Source organism: Galleria mellonella, unplaced genomic scaffold (genome assembly GCF_026898425.1).
Source record: "Galleria mellonella isolate WM207_F2 unplaced genomic scaffold, CSIRO_AGI_GalMel_v1 utg184, whole genome shotgun sequence".
Classification (NCBI taxonomy): Eukaryota; Metazoa; Arthropoda; class Insecta; order Lepidoptera; family Pyralidae; genus Galleria; species Galleria mellonella.
The window spans coordinates 9,499,395-9,517,635 of NW_026442025.1; the positions used below are offsets into that span (position 1 = coordinate 9,499,395).

General features: G+C 32.3%; 1 protein-coding gene across 2 annotated transcripts in view; it reads right to left on the minus strand.

Moving 5' to 3' along the window:
* LOC113512099 (head-specific guanylate cyclase) overlaps positions 1-18,241 on the minus strand; it is a 155,623-nt gene that overhangs the window by 23,967 nt on the left and 113,415 nt on the right. For both annotated transcript variants that reach the window (XM_026895876.3, XM_031909222.2), the window contains exons 9-10: positions 5,796-5,975; positions 5,057-5,195 (exon numbers count right to left, since the gene is read on the minus strand). In XM_026895876.3, coding sequence (XP_026751677.1) covers positions 5,057-5,195; positions 5,796-5,975 — 319 coding nt within the window. The remainder of the gene's footprint in view (positions 1-5,056; positions 5,196-5,795; positions 5,976-18,241) is intronic.

Below are 18,241 nucleotides of genomic sequence, written 5' to 3' on the forward strand. Positions count from 1 at the left end.
TAATTGACCTTACTAGTGATACATCACCTAAATTAGGCAACTATAACAGTAATATTTGTATGTTGAGTAATAATAAATTTAAAAAATATTTAAAACTAAAAAAGTTTATAATTAAGAATCGGAATATATTAAATAAGCGTTGCAAAAAGGGACAATTATTGAAAAAAACCACTTTGAATAATTTAAAATTGCATGATTACATTAATAAGTGTAATAATAAGTTAGTGGAAAGCCAAAAGTTATATGACATTGATACAGACTACCTAACTTCAAAAATCAATAGTTTAGAATCTTCGCTTCATGATTTAAATACAAAGTATATTATCTCTCAGAAACAAATCCAGGAGCATATTTTAGCAATGGATGATCTGATTGATGTCAGTAAATACAATGCTGACCGTTTTGAGTCGTTGACTAAGCATTGTACATGTAATCACACAAATATATCAAATAATAATTCAGTTGTAACTGTGCTGGAAAATGAAGTTCAGGGTGTTTGTGCCAGTGACTGTAACCCTAAGAGTAGCACAATGGTGTTCTCTGACAGAATAGGCTGTAACTTTGGGTCTATATTGAAGTATCATCTTAAGGGTGATTTATTAAACTACTGCATGCCAGAAGCATCATTTACACAAATAATAAATAAAATTAAGTCTACGAAAATGAACAATATGACCACAATTGTGTTATTTTTTGGTAATAGTATTCAATTAAATAGGCAGGATGTAATTAAAGGAATTGAATATTTATTACAATTAAATGTGTATAAGATTGTATTGTGCGCTTTTCCTTACACAAATAGACATCTTCATAAAAAAATTAACAGTAAGGTACATTACCTGAATAACTTATTACATACATTGACATGTCATCATAGTGACATTTTGACATTTTTTGATACTAATAGTTTTATTAGTGATTTTTATTTGACAAAAGATACAATGTATCTTTCTAAATCATCTAAAAATAAAATAGCCACTTTAGTGGCTTATAATATTGACTACATGAACAGTTTACATGGTAAACTTAAACATAAAAATGCTGACATAACAGATAATTCTATTAATATTTGTGACATAAGTACTATGACTGCAGATTTAAACTGCTCACAAAGACAAAGGGAAAGCAATCAGAATTAATAATTGTTCATCAGAACATACAAAGTTTTCCCGGCAGCGAGTTAATTATACAATTATTTTTAGAAAAGTATAATATTGATATTGTCTGTTTCACAGAACATTGGCTTAAAGAAAGCAATATGATGTTCAATTTAAATAATTATAACGTTGTCAGCTGCTTCAATAGAAAGTCAGTTAACAGAGGCGGGTCTATGATAATTGCAAGAAATAATATTAAAGTAAAGGAACGTGCTGACATTGTTAGACTTTCTATTGAGTGTTGTATAGAATTATCTTGTATAGAACTAGAAAATTATATCCTTATATGTGTGTACAGGCCTCCTAATAGTGATTACAATGTTTTTGAAGGGGTGATGGAGGATATTTTAAAAAAAGTATTTAATAGTATTAAAAAAATTATTGTATGTGGAGATTTTAACGTTGATATTCTTTGTAACACACCCACATGTACAAAAATTATTAGTTTATTTCAGTCATTTGATTTATGTCATGTCTTTCATGAACCCACTCGTGTAACTGCCACGTCTGCTACTTGTCTTGACAATGTTTTTTGTAACTGCGAGTATACAGAAAAATTCATAATAAATAAACTTCCTTCAGATCACTGTGGTCAAGTTGTTAAGTTTAGCAGTCAAATCAATAAAGTCAACAATAATAAAAAATCAAAAAGACAAATAAACGTTTACAATATTAATAAATACAAAAGCGCGATTAAAAATAAATTGGATTTGCTGTTACAATCTAGTAATAATCCTGATTATCTTTACACCAAGCTAATTAATATTTTATCCGGAGAATATGAACAATTTTTCAAGAAAAAAGAAGTTCATGTTAAATCTAAATTCACGGAATGGGCAACAGTAGGAATACTTAAAAGTAGAAATATTTTGTTTGATTTATACGATCAAAAAAAATATCGATTTGATGACAAATTCACCACTTATGTAAAAAATTATTCTAAAATTTTTAAAAAAGTTTGTATTATGGCTAAGTCTAATTATTTTAATAAACAAATTAAGCAGTCTTCTGACAAAATTAAAACCATCTGGAGCATTATAAATAAAGAAACTGGAAGATCTAAAATAGCCTGTAATCAATTTACATTAAATTATGATAATAAATTAATAACAACAACAAAAGATGTAGTTAATATTTTTGAAGATTTTTTTGCTAATATTCCGATTGATATTACATCTTCTCTGGACTCATCTCAATCTCGAGCAAAAAAATTACTAGAGACTAATATCGGTTGTTGTTCTTTAAGATTTAAATTTTCACATGTTAGCCCCTTTCATATCATAAAAATATTCAAACAGCTAAATTTAAAAAATACGGAAGACCTTTGGGGCATGTCTGTAAAAGTAGTTAGTTCTTTCATAGATATTGTTGCTCCATATCTAGCCACTATTTTTAATAAATGTATTGATAATGGCGTTTTTCCACATTTAATGAAATTTAGCAAATTAATCCCACTATTTAAATCAGGAGATAAATTTGAGCCAGGGAACTATAGACCTATATCTATTTTGCCAGTACTAAGTAAGGTGTTTGAAAAGATAATGTTAAATCAAATGTTACATCACTTCAGGGTTAACGGACTGCTTCACAGTCAGCAATATGGTTTCACCGCCGGCAAGTCTACCACTGACGCAGGTGTTGCGCTAATGACACATATTTTCGAATCTTGGGAGAGGTCACAGGATGCACTCGGAGTTTTTGTGACCTATCAAAGGCATTTGATTGTGTGGATCATAAAACGCTTTTGTACAAGCTCGAACATTATGGTATAAGAGATAATGATCTAAAATTAATGAGAACTTATTTAGAGGATAGGGTTCAAACTGTAGATATTGACGGTGTAAAATCTAAGGGAGCTAATATTAAGATGGGCGTTCCACAAGGGTCAATCTTAGGCCCCTTTCTCTTTTTAATCTACATAAATGACCTTCCCTTTATGGTAGAGAAAATTGCAGATATAGTGCTGTTTGCGGATGATACTTCGTTAGTGTTTAAAATTGGACGTCAAAGTAATCAATTAGACGATGTAAATTGTGCTATGTCTGCAATATTAAATTGGTTTACATGTAATAACCTATTATTAAATTCCAGCAAAACAAAGTGTATAAAATTTACACTTCCTAATGTAAGACTAATAAATACACAGTTATTGCTTAATGACGAAATAGTAAATTTTGTTAATGATACAGTTTTTTTAGGTATAACAGTGGACTCGAAATTACAATGGGGGCCCCATATTTCAAAATTGGCCAGTAGACTCAGTTCTGCTGCATATGCAATTAGAAGAATTAGGCAATTAACAGACATGGCGACGGCTAAACTTGTATATTTTAGTTATTTCCATAGCATAATGTCTTATGGCATACTGCTGTGGGGTAAAGCAGCCGATATAAATACTATATTTGTTTTACAAAAGAGAGCCATACGTTCTATTTATGGTATGGGTTCAAGAGAGTCATTACGTCAGTGCTTTAAAGACTCAAATATCCTCACAGTTACTTCACAATACATTTATGAAAATATTATGTATACACGGAAGAACTTAGCGAGTTTTAAAAAACTCAAAGACTGTACAAGTAGAAACTTACGCAATATAAATAAGCTTATTTTACCTAAATGCCGTCTGCACAAAATCAGTAATTCATTCTATGGTAATTGCATAAGATTTTATAATAAACTGCCGGAATCTGCATTAAATCTGACAGAGAGGCAATTCAAATCTTATATTAAACAATTTTTATGTAAGAAAGCCTATTACAGGATAGACGAATTCATAGATGACAACATATCAAGTAAATAATTAGTTTATTAGCATACAACGTTATAATTTTATTTTCTCATTGCTTTCTTGATTTAATTGATTAATTTTAGAAATATGAAAGCGTAGCGGTTTTTTGTAATAATTGCCGCATGCATTCTTATGTAAAATGTGAATACTATAACTATCAGATGGCAATTGTGAGTAGCTTTGACGTGGTCTAGTGTTTTGAGTAGTCATGCTCACTAAAATGTCCAGACTTGTGGCGGCGTGGTGGGCCGGGTCATTGGGCTCCCTAAAATATGGTCGAGCGCAGTGATGGCTGGCTCATCCGTCATACTCGTGAACGGGTGCTGCTTGTAGGGACTGGTCTGCTCTAATCACTATGACTGATTTCCTCTTATTAATTGTTTAACCAGTTGGTTATGTATTCAATTTTTTTTTTTCTTTTTGAGTATTTAATTGAATTAGTGCTAATTGGTGGTTTGTATTCACACAATTAAACTTAAAAATGTAAAATAATAATAAAATTATTTAAAAGAGCATCACGCAAGTTTCTTGCTCGTTCTTCTTGTGATGAGACAGCTTTCCGAACGAGCGGTAAATTAAAAAAAATGTAATGACTTTTCAAAAGTGCTTCAATGTAAGTTTATTTGAATAAATGATTTCTATTCTATTCTATTCTATTCTATTCTATTCTATGACCAGCACCATGGACATTACAGATTACAGTATGACACTCATGACACTCCGTTTCCATTACCATTCCTAAGATCTGAGGTTTTATACCTCCACTATAATCTCACTGCCATATATTACCTTTTAAACTGAAATACAGTTATGTAAACAACTGTTAGGCTACAAAAACACGACTGAGACAAAGGTACCCGTGAATAATTTGATACTTAGCACTTTATAATGATATAATCCAACCGAATGTAAACTACCCCTTATTAATAAAAATTTAGACCTTTTATAAACCTCTTTTAACTATTGAAGTGTTTTGTCCTTTTCTTGTGCGCTAATTTCTCAATTTAACAGACAGTAACAAAACACTAATAGATAAAATAGGTTTGTAGGATGTTTTTATGACTAAGGGGGTAAGTCGTCAAAATAAAGTTAGTTCAAAATAATAACTTACCTAGCCACAATCTCTTAGCAATATGCGGTGGGAATATAAGATGGAGAAGACTGACGTTCTTCTCTCGTTCTTTGTCCACTGCTTTGCTCGCTTCTTCTATTGAGTTCTTCAATTTATCCATTCTTCTCCGTAACCCATCCTGATGAATGAACGTAAGTTATTATCGATTTCTACTCAACTGTCGTATAAAGAAGGGTATATATAATGTATCATCAATGTATGTATAATGTATCATGAATTTTTTATGAATTTTAATAAAAAATAGTGATCGGCTTTCGCGCGGGTATATATGTAGATAAAAAGACAAATTGCTATTTTATATTATCTTCATAGACAATTTTTTAATATTTTGATTTATATTATTATGATTTTCGTAGGAAACTCAATTTTTTTTTTAAATAAATAGCTTATGCTACTCACTGAAAATGTAAATTTATATAAGTGAAAGAATTTTTAAAATCAATACTAACAGCAGGTTTTGAATTCAGCCATTACAAATAAACACACAAAAGATCTAATCTTTCCTCTTTACACGTTATTACGTTCACCAGAATCGTAGGAATATGATGAATATAAATCGTCAAAAACTTATTTTATTGTAATGTTTTTTATATATTTTAGTAATTTTAATTGTATTTTTTTTTTTGTTAATATTTTTTAGGTAATTAAATTATATATATTTATGTATATTTATATCTAAAGAATATACATGATACATTTCATCTAAATTTACACAAACCTGAGCTCGCGCTTGTTCGCCAACAAGTATCACATCTCGGGTTGCGTCATGAAGTGGAATGTCCGAGATGAAGAGGCCTCTTCCTGTAAGACCTTCCAATCCGTCCAGGAACGGTGATCCCACGAAGAGCAGAGAGTCAGACTCCGGGCAGAATACCATCTGACCTTTAATCTCCAGACCCTGTTAATTTTTTAAACTTATTAATATAAGTATGTACGTATAAATTTTCGTATTAATTTACGTACAAGTTGACTAAGAGTCTAACTCTTAGTACATAACATTGGGAAGAAAGTTCATTCAAATTTGTTCAGCTGTTATGGCGTCGTCGTCAGCTTCACAAACTATCAAATCATTTGTTTTTATTACTTCAACCATTATCTGTCCACTGCCTACTTAAAATAAGGTGTGAATTCTTAATTCGGTTGTAATTTTTATTTTGTTTGTTACCACGGAATTCCGTGATTTGTAAATCGATTTGAAAAATTGTTTTTTATTGGAATTGATATATTTTCCGATTGGTTTCAAAGAGACTTTATGAAAACCAGTTCAGTAGTTTAGTTTTTAAATAAAAACAACTTGTTTTGCCAAGATTGAAGACGGTGTTTTTTTTTTTTTTTTTATAGAACAAACTCTAGTTTTAACAATTCAATATTTAATGGGTTTGGTCTTAGCCTAAAAATTTTTTTTTTAGTTTATGCCCATCTGCCTACCTGTATGTTTAACCCCGGATAATACTAAGACTTCTGCATCAAATTAGAAGCAGTTTATCTATACCTAGTGATTTATATTATTTGTTTTCTTGGTTCTAAAATCCAGGCATTCAAAGTTGCAATCAAAAGCAAGTTTATATTTATACTATCAGTCATGAATACTATTAGTTTTAATGAATTGTTTGACATGATACTCAGAATCACTTCCTAAAGTTATATAGCTTACGACTTAAACTTAGTGTAAAACTTAAGTTTCGTAGTTAAAATACTGACTCGGCTGAATGACAGTATTCAAACTTGTGGATAGACGTTTTGGATTATTCCAATTGTTAGCAAAGCGGAGAGCCTGCGATTAAAATATGTTTCGTTTAGGGTTTAAATATACATTCAGTTAGACTTTGCTCTAATATATATCTAATAATAATAAATAATTTTATTTATTTATTTAACACTTTATTGCACCAACATTACAGGATTTGAAGGACGAACAATTTTCAATAAGTGCAGTGTAGTACAAAAGGCGGTCTTATTGCTAAGCAATCTCTTCCAGACAACCTTTAGGTAGAAAGAATTAAAGAATAAATAGGTAGGTGGCGCGTTAAAAAAATAGATTTAGTCATATAATTTTTAAAATTGATGTTTAACGATGTATGTATATGATATCTATACATATGATTATTTGTATATCAACTAAGATAACTGTCCACTGCTGAACATAGGCCTACTCCATAAAGGGGTTTTCCCAGTAGTTACCACGCTTGGCAGGGGGGTTGACAACCACAGTTCGTCTTTCGTGATATTTTAAAAAGGATACTGCTGCCTATGCCTCGACCAGTAAATTTCTTTTTACAATACCCACGAGAAAGGAAAGGGTGGCCCATTCTGTAGCGAACCAGGCGGCATGGTATTTTTACAATGTACGACTCAAAATAAAGAATAGATAAATACAAATATTTGCCAAAACATTGTTTTTGTTTTGTTTTTAACACTTTATTGTACAGTAAAGTCTTCAATTATAAGATACAGAGTTCTTAAGAAAAGAATGAGTACAATGGCGCACTTATCTCATAAAAGGGATTTCTTCCAGTCAACCCTACAGATCTTGATTTATTGTGAAGTACAAATGTTCGCCTTAAAATCTAAAGCCTGCAAATTCATTGATGGGTAAATACAAGTTATTATACTTAATTATTTTAACATTACGTCAATTATTCATTCTGTTAACAAATCAAATGAAATTAAGACTCCCCTATTTTCAGTATATTAAAGAACATATTTAATTAGCATGAGAGTGTACTTAATATTCCGTTAATTAGATATTTATCTAGAGTGTGATCACATTAATGAATTAAACACCTGTTTGTGAAATTTAATTTACAGTGGACTTTTAAATACTTATTTTATGTATATGTATGTGTGTGTATGTATATGTATGTGTGTGTATATTTAATAATGAGTAGGAATATATATTTACATTATTACATGTATCACATCTCCATATTTAGAAATATAGGATTTTCATCGTGCCTCCGATCAAATTGTTTAAAATTATTCCTCTCCATCCAAATGTTGCCTGGAAGAGATAGCTTTTAGCGATAAGGTTGCTCATTGTTTTCTCATTGTGATTATTTCTTTTAAATGTTTATATATTTACAATAAGTTTACTATTGTAATCTTTTGGAGGAAACAATAAAGAGTATCTATCTATTTTATCATTAACAATTATTACAGACAGTTTTTAGTGTCAGACTTGAACTTAGAGCTTCTGAGGTCTATAAGTCAGTATTGTATACAGTAGTGTACCCCTCAGCCATCACGTTGTTATTAATTTATTTTTTTTACTTTAATTAGCTTTTGTAACACTAACTCAAATTGGTCGCTTACAGGACAGGCCATTCATAACTTTTAGCGTTTATAAGAAAGACTGTAAACAATTTTTCATATTTATGTATGTTTATTAAATAAAAAAATAATAAAGTAATTTTATTTTACTTCTCCCATAATTTATGTTCCATTATAATTTATTTCATAAAGCAATATTTGTTAACATATATAATAAAATGTAAAAATAATAGAAATTAATAAAATTTGTCGTTGAGTAATTTCGTAGTACCTAAATTATTTAGATGTCAAATACATGATCTTAGTAAAAGAGTTACTTGTTTATTTAAAATAGTAATGCTTTTAATATACCTAACTTAATTAAGTACAAAACAAATTAACCATACCTAAATTTTTTTTCAATTATCTTAAAGAATTCCAAATATTTTTTTTCAATGTCCAAAATTTCAGCATTAATAGAGTTTTGGTGGCAAACTAGCTATTTTGATTTTTAAAACTATTGAGCCGATTTTGATAAAATTTCTATGGAAACAGTTTGAAGGACTACCTTTTCAGATAAAAAAAATTACCAAATTAGTTTGTAAATGATGGAGTACTGAGGTAATAATTATAAAAAAAAAATCAACCTGATTGAGAAGCCCCTTCTTATTAAAGTCGGTTAAAAAAATTATAAGAATATTTTAAGGATGTTTTATTACAAGCAGCTACAAATGATTAGAAATGATGGCATAATTCAGTTGAATGCACTCAATCTTTTTTTTCTATTTTCGATTATGTATAATTACGTACATTTCCAAATAGCACAAAACAAGATTGCTATTTGCGTCTATCTGTTTCTCCCTTTACTTCTTCTAAACCACGCAACAGATAATTTCAAACAGTAGGTTTTATGTACAATTTGTACCCATTTATACGATCATATTTAGAATTAAATAAGATATTTAATATTATGTATATTACAATGTATGTTTGTCTATTATTTTAATATTTTATCTACTTCGTATTTAAGCTTAGTTCTTTTTTTCATAACATAGAGGTGGCAAACAAGCATACGGTGCAACTGATGGTAAGCGGTTACCGTAGTCTATGAATAACTGCAATACCAGGGTCATTACGCGCACGTTGTCTTGAAGGAAACTCGTTACCCCTTTTTTAAGGAACCTTTATTCCTTTTTTATCAATCGACTTCAAAAAAGAGATTTTCAATTCGGTTATATATTTTTTGTTTTTTTATTTATTTATACAACTTAGAATGGCAAACAAGCTGACGGGCCACCTGATGGAAAGTGGTAACCGTCGCCTATAGACATGAGCAGTACCATGGGCATAACAGAGTATATTGTCTCGCCCATGATACCCCTCATGCGTTGCCATTCCTGAGGACTCGGGTGTTATACCTCTGTATCCAGTAAATTCACGCCATATCCCACCCTTCAAACAAAAACACAGAAATGCAATCACAACTGCTTCACGGTTGAAACACGAATGGAACAGAGGTACCTAAGCAATCGACTTTTATACAAAGTCTCCCTCTGGTGTTTGTTACTTCATACCTCCGTCGGTTCTAAACCGATTGGGAAAAACCATCTTTTATCTGAACGGTTATACTTACAGAGTAGTCCCATAGAAATTTTATCAAAATGGGTTCAGTAGATTAGTTCATAAAACAAAATAACTGGTTCTGCTATAATTGACGTTGGTTTTTTTTTTTGTATAAGACAATCTTTAATTATTTTGTATAGAACTTTTTCTGTAATATATTACCCTTTAATCATTTTCTCTCTCACTACATTGGAATGGCTGGAATAGACCTCTTTCAGAGATAAACCTACCCTTGATAACGAGTTGTTTAACCAAATACTGTATATCTTTATGTTCAAGTGTATTAAATTAATATATATAAGATATTGATAAAGGTAAATTAATATCTTGTCCCGGCATATAATGAGTCATACCTTTTTAGTAGATATCATATGACGAGAGTGATGGAACTTAAAAGACGAAGCATGGACAGTAGCGTCCCTCTTAAAAACATCACCAAAGCAGAACTGCGGTTGACAACTGGCGTGGCAACCATTGACCTATTGGCAAAACCTCTTTATGGGGAAGTCTATGTTCAATAGTGGACAGTTAATGGTTGATATAATAATAATAATAATTGAATCTTCACTTACAGTCTAAAACAATTTTAATATTCATTTATTCAATTTAAATACCAGAAGGAGACCTTGTAGAGAAGTCGATTGCTTGCGTACCTCTGTCCATTCGTGTTTCAACCGTGAAGCAGTTGTAATTGCATGACTGTGTTTCGGTTTGAAGAGTGGGATATGGCGTGAATTTACTGAGTAAAGAGAAATAACACCTGAGTCCTCAGGAATGGCAACGCATGGGAGGTATCATGGGCGAAACAGTATACTCTGTTATGTCCGTGGTACTGCTCATGTCTATAGCCGACGGTTACCACTTTCCATCAGGTGGGCCGTCAGCTTGTTTGCCATTCTAAGTTGTATAAAACAAAACAATTTAAATTTAATTGGCAAAATACTATTATTATATAATATTATCACCATATCATTACAATTTGCAGATATAACTATGTAGTTAGACAACAGTAGTACCAATTACACGGTCCACAAAAGCGACTAAAGTTAAATGGGTGAGCAAACAATATGTTATGCATGGGCACTCCCGGCGCGGATTATGGGAATAAGTCTCGAAACTTGACATTTCATTCACACCTCGTTGGCAATTCACGTAAATATTTCATGGGAAACTTACAGTAAGGTTTCTCAGCTTTTGTTGAAACATCTTCAGAAACTTTCCTTTTTAATCTACTTGCAAGTTTATTTTTTAATGGAGGTTCCTTTTTGGAGTATAGGAATCTTAAGTTTTTATTGATCGTTGCCTATTTTGCAATTTATTTTTTGTAAAAAAAAAAATTAAAATATTCTTTTTTATTCATTATGTATAAGTTTTAACAGTTTTAAGTTTTTTTTTTTTTAATGTAACCTTCCTTCTCCGTTCTAAATAATATGTGTATACCAAGTGTCATGATAATTGGCTGAGCTCGCAAGATACCAAGAGATAACAAACAAACAAAACTTCAGCTGCCCGCTAACAATATGCTTTCTAACTGTATTGGGTTGACTGGAAGAAATCTCTATCAGAGATAAGTCCACCCTTGCTCATTTATAAATGCATTATATTACTTGTAAGTTACAAGTGCAGTAATATATATATATATATATATATATATATATATATATATATATATATATATATATATATATATATATATACTTACATATTTATAATATAATTGAGGTTTGCAAGTACTTAATAAAACATTATGGTCTACGTAATTTAATAGTAACTTAGACATATATATATTTTTTTAAATAGTTTTCTTGTATTTTATGTTTTATATGCATATTAGCAGAAGCAAGCTAAAATGGCAATGGACTGCTCGAAGAACCTTATTAATAATATAAGGAATTATATGCGTTAAAAAAAAAGATGAGATATAAATGGAACGATATTAAGTGGTTCATTTTGTAACCATCGTGGTTAATTGCTAGTACATTCGTCACGATGGGCGATATCATCCCTAACTGGGAGTCTACCATGAAATAAATTCCGAATGTTCGGTCTCAATTTCGTGTTTCATTCATACCGAAATCAACCCAGTAAACGAAGATTAACATTTCAATCGACATAAATCCTACCATAAAAGACCAAAGGAACGATATTTTAACATTTTTTAATATTTTATAAGGGTATGTATAATGTAATTTTAACATCAAATTGATCCTGCATTCGGTGCCGAAATTTCGGAAAACATTTCATGGTAGGTCCTCTGATACACCGCAAATATCTCAAGGGTTCTATCGTATCGACGACTATAATTTTATAAGTCCAATTAGAGTCCGCAACGTAGCGTTTCATTCATCAGTCAATTACGTATAGTTCTGTAATTACTACAGGTTATATATACTGTGGGTTGGCTATCTAAAGATATTATGTTTCGAAACTATATGGGTACACCGAGGATCGTCAACTGTGACAGACAGTTGTATATCGTGATTAAAGGAACAGGAAGCGCAGCGGTCGGAACTTGTAACACGACTCCGAGATAGGACCTACCCATAGTACCGCGCATAGTACGTATTATTTAAAAGTTTACATTCATTACAGTATAAGCAAAGAAATAATAGAATAATAAAAAAGAACAGTCTGTATGGAGTTACATATATGTTAGCACGTGCAGTAATAATAATAATAATATTTCTTTATTTACGGATTACTAAGATCCATTTTTATGCAGTGCTAAGTTGGAAATTATTAAAAAAATTTTTTATACAACTTAGAATGGCAAACAAGCTGACGGTCTACCTGATGGAAAGTGGTAACCATAGCCTATAGACATGAGCAGTACCATGGACATAATAGAGTATATTGTTACGCCCATGATACCCCCCATGCGTTGCCATTCCTGAGAACTCAGGTGTTATTCCTCTGTACCCTGTAAATTCACGCATTATCCCACCCTTCAAACCGAAACACAGCCATGTAAACACAACTGCTTCACGATAGAAACACGAATAGGACAGAGGTACCCTCAATCGACAATCGACTTTTGTACAAACATCTTAATAAACAAACTATTTTCTTACTGCACTGCATTTTTTTAACGAATGATAATAGAATAGTAATCCCGCCTGCGCTAACGGTATATGCTAGCGAGACACCAGTGAGAGATAACAAGAGAGAGATGACAGGTGAGAATGAAAAAAACAGGTCAGTTAGCTCATCGTGATGAATAAATATATCTGGAATTCAGCACGATGGCCTCCAGGGGTAACCGCGTGGAGGTCGACCTGACGAGGTATATTGCTAGCAATTGGACTGGTAGCCCGCATTACTAACAATCCCTTACCCCCAATGCACTGCATGTTGTTGTTGTATCAGCCGATAACTGTCCACTGCTGAACGTAGCTCCTCTCCCTCCATAAGGGAGGTTTTGGCAATAGTTGCCACACTTGGCATGCGGGTTAAAGGATGGGGTGGCCTATTCTATGCCGGAACTACACAGACAATCAACCCAAAATCAATAGCCTCTCTTATTTTCCAGCCGGATAACAAGGTCCGGTATTTGGATGGACTGAAATAACATGCCTCATTCCATCCTTTGATTTCTCATAAAGAATAACTAAAAGCCTGATTTAGGGGGGCGCTAGCCGGGACAAATGCCCATAATGCCAAAATTCATTGAACACGGTCATTCATTATGAAAAGCAGTAAGTTTCGTTACAGCCTACGACGGTAAAATAGCTAGCGGAAACCCTGGATATTAGGTAAGGGAATCCAAATATTTCATGATGAGGTTATTGAAATATTTTGGTTACGGTATGCGCTGTGCCATTAATTTTAGAAAGGGTGAAGCTAAGTAATTAAGGGACAGAATTTCTCACATTTTTGTATTGCTTCACGTCATCGTTGAAGCCTAGATATACCCAAGAATTTGTCCACAGGATGGCCTCCTCATAATACAAACTTTAGCAGCGTACTATTATCCTTATTAATATTATATATACATAAAAATGAATTTGTTTGATTATTATCTCTTAGCGTCTTAATAGCTCAAAAGATTATAAAGTTGTTACGAGGTTACAAGGACGAAATCGCGGATAAAAGACAGGTTACGTGAACGAAGTCGCGGGTACAAGGTAGTTATATTATAAATATAATATTTGTATATTTGCTACTCTGTCACGATTAAACTGTATCTTAGGGTATATTTCGGTAATATACCCTAAGATACAGTACAGTAACTGTTATGAATATAATTTATTGCTAAAAACTATTTCAGTTTTCACGAAATCTACACGGAACTAACAGAAATAAACATTAAAAAAAAAGTAATTATCAACTGATTTACCTTAACTATACTTACGAATATATTTCGCAACAAACATACAATGAGTAGAAAAAATTGTTAGTAGCAGGGACTATTCTTTTTTTTTATACAACTTAGAATGGCAAACAAGCTGACGGTCCACCTGATGGAAAGTGATAACCGTGGCTTATAGACATGAGTACCATGGACATAACAGAGTATACTGTTTTGCCCATGATATCCCCCATGCGTTGCCATTTCTGAGGATTCAGGTGTTATTCCTCTGTACCCAGTAAATTCACGCCATATCCGCCCACCCTTCAAACCGAAACACAGCCATGCAAACACAACTGCTTCACGGTTGAAACACGAATGGGACTAGCCTCACTACTACCAATATACTCTTTCAAATCAACCTTCACTCGATCCGGTTTAGAAATCTACGTGGATAATTCCCGGTAGTTCTGATGAACTTGACTAATTTCTGACTTCGTCACTTATCATATTTTACTTGATACCAATATTTGATTGAGTTGGCTGAGTCACCATTCCATTTTCACTAGCTTTGGCTGAGTCACCATTCCATTTTCACTAGCTTTCACTGAGTTACCATTTCATTTTCACTTCTCATAAACAAGTAGGTTTTGTTCCAATATATAAAAACACCGTATTAAGTAGTAGCAAAACCAGTTATTTTGATTAAAAAACTAAATTGCTAAACCGATATTAATAAAATTTATAAGAATAATCTGAAATTTTCAAATAAAAAAAGATTTTTTCCACGTCGATTTATAAATGATAGGGTTCCGTGGTAACAAACATAAAAAAAATACAGTCGAATTGAAAACCCCCTCCTTTTTTGAAGTCTGTTAAAAATACACAAAAATAGTACAATCCATTTGTAATCCTTCATTTTGAAGTCGCTTCAAACTACCACTAAAGTGACAGGACCACTAGGACTCCAAAACTTATTCATTCTCCAAAGTTTAAGGTGGGAGGACCTGGGAATCTCCAGAATGTTCCGTCCAAACTTCTTAACACGAATAGTTTGCCGCTGTTCGTCTCTTACGTTGGTTTTCGGAAGTTTATATAGTTCAATGTTATTTCGTTTAGCAATTTTAACTGAACAAATTTCTTAGTTTAAAATGTTTGTTAACTGCAATAAAAGTACTTTAATGAGGCTTTTTGATACTCGTAATAATTACTAATAGGGAAAAAAGGGATTGTTCGTAATAGGCTTTAACAGCTCCATTGCTAGCAATATATCAGGTTGACCTCCACGCGATCCTCTTTGGAAACCATCGTGGTTTAATTCATGTGGAATTTGTCATGATTGTCTAACTGACCGATAGCGCAAACGGGGTTACCATTCCATTTTTACCCATAAAAAAATCCTTACTAGATAAACAACTTCTAAAGGCAAGAAGTCCTCAATTCGTCTTTTTACAACGATGACGAGATTACCGATTTTCATGATTATTTTTGTAATGCATTTATTTCAGTGTAAGTTCCAATATTAACACATTGCTGATTGCGAATTAAAAGTAATATAAATTATTATAAGTTTAAATACAATAATATACTGTACCTATGAGACATTTTGTGATTTATCAATGTATGTGTGTATGTGTGACTTAGTATGTATTCACAATTAAAATTTCTTTTTTGTTAATAAGTTTTAATGTGAAAGTGATTTTGTTTATTTATTATTTTTTGGTGCTTTAACGACCAGACCAAATATTTATGAAATTTAACATATCCTACACATTATTTGGGATAAAACCGTGCTAAACAAATATGTGCCGTGTGGTTCCAGCATAGAATAAACCAATCACTTCCTTTCCCGTGGGTGTCGTAAGAGGCGACTAAGGGAGCTTAATGCTCGAGGGATGAGCGGCAGCGTCCCTCTTAAAACATCACCAAAAACTAAACTACGGTTGCCAACCCGCCTGCCAGGCGTGGCAACTACTGGAAAATCGTGTACTGTGAATTGCCATAAAGTACGGCCTTGTTCCTTATGACAGTCTATGGGGGAAGTCTTTGCTCAGCAGTGCCCACATAAAGGCTGATGATGATGATTTGGGGTGAAAGAGATAGATGCTACTTTTTATCTCAATTAATTAATTCCAGCCACATCAAGCTTAATTAAAACGTAATGTAGTAGAAAATATTTTCTAAAAACATTCCAAAGTATCAGTTATCAATGTAACAATTATTTAATATCATTTTACGCAAATACACAATGTGCCTGCCTTTGTAACTCCACGAAAAAGGAATTCAATAAAATTGGCACAGTGCCAAATACATAGTTCCGTTTCAACCGTTACATCCAATATATTAAGTATATATAGATCGATTTTAGGTCAGTACCGAGACACACAATATCTAGATGTGACAGCGATATAACGGAGTGCGCTCAGCCGGTCATAATTCGATTTTACCTCTTTGACTCTCTAGATTGAGAATTAAGTTCATTAGCGCGCTCAAAGAACGCCCATCTTTCCAGTTACGCCATAAAACTAAAATTGGGATTGTCAAATTCGTTTATGTCGGTTATCAAAATTGAATATGGTTTTGATTAATGGCTGATATAACGTGAGCTCGGGCAATTTGCCGTCACATGTTATGGTATAACGAGCGTTATATGGCCCACAGTTATTAAGCATTGAAACTATAATGGCCGCCATATTATTGCACGTTATCGTTATGCTCACTACATTGCGAGGAACTGATTATTTATAATATTAACTATACGACCTTATATGGGCAGGGATTTCTTATTTTATTATTCTATTTTTATATTATAAATGAGATATTAAAAATGAATGAGAAACGATGATGAATATCTGTATGAATATTGATGAATGTTGTTTTATTAGCTGTTAACCGTCCACTGTTGAACATTAGCCTTCCCATAAGGGAGGTTTTGCCAATAGTTGGCAAGCCGGTTAGCAACCATATTTAGGCTTTGATGATGTTTTAATATTTTTATTACCAGAGGGAGATTTTGAACAAAAGTCAATTGCTTGGGTACCTCTGTCCCACTCGTGTTTCAACCGTAAAGCAGTTGTGTTTGCACGGCTGTGTTTCGGTTTGAAGGGTGGGATATAGCGTGAATTTACTGGGTATGGAGGAATAACACCTGAGTCCTCAGGAATGGCAACGCATGGGAGAAACAGTATACTCTGTTATGTCCATGGTACTGCTCATGTCTATAGGCGACGGTTACCACTTTCAATCAAATGGGCCGTCAGCTTGTTTGCCATTCTAAGTTGTATAAAAAAAAGACAATGCTGCTCATCCTTCTATTATTAAGTTCCCTTAGTCGCCTCTTACGACACCCACGAAAGGAAGAGGTAACTCATTCTATGCCCACATGGCATTAATTTATTATTTAGGCATAATTTTCTTGTATCAGCACTTCTTTTCGCACGCCAACTACTATATAAGTAAAATATCTTCATGTATTACATTATTGAATATTTTCCGGCTACAAATTGAATTTGAAAATGTATGTAAATGTAAGTCTATGTATCTATCTAGCTATGTTTTCGTGTGTCTGTATATCTGTCTGTGGTACCGTATCTTCTAAATTAATGGGCCGATTATGATGCGGTTTTTTTTTGTTTGGAAGCTAATATTACAATTTATAGAAATCTGTTCAGGCACTTCAGAATTATCAGTTCTTTTTATGGATTTGCGTCGCAGGTTTTTAAAATTTTTAATAAATTTATCAATTACTTAAACTTCAATGCATAATTATATAAGTAATCGTATATATGGCGAACTTAATACTTAACGACGTTCTTTACCAGTCAACTATAAGGTCAACAGAAATAAGTAGGTAATGCACTATTTATGTATATACAAGTTAGTATTGAGTGTTTACTATTAAAAAAGTATAAATTAAATATATTGTACTAAGTATTTATGATAACATTGCTTAGTGTGTCTTTTTCATCTCTTTTCTTTCATTATAATCCGCAACAAATATACGA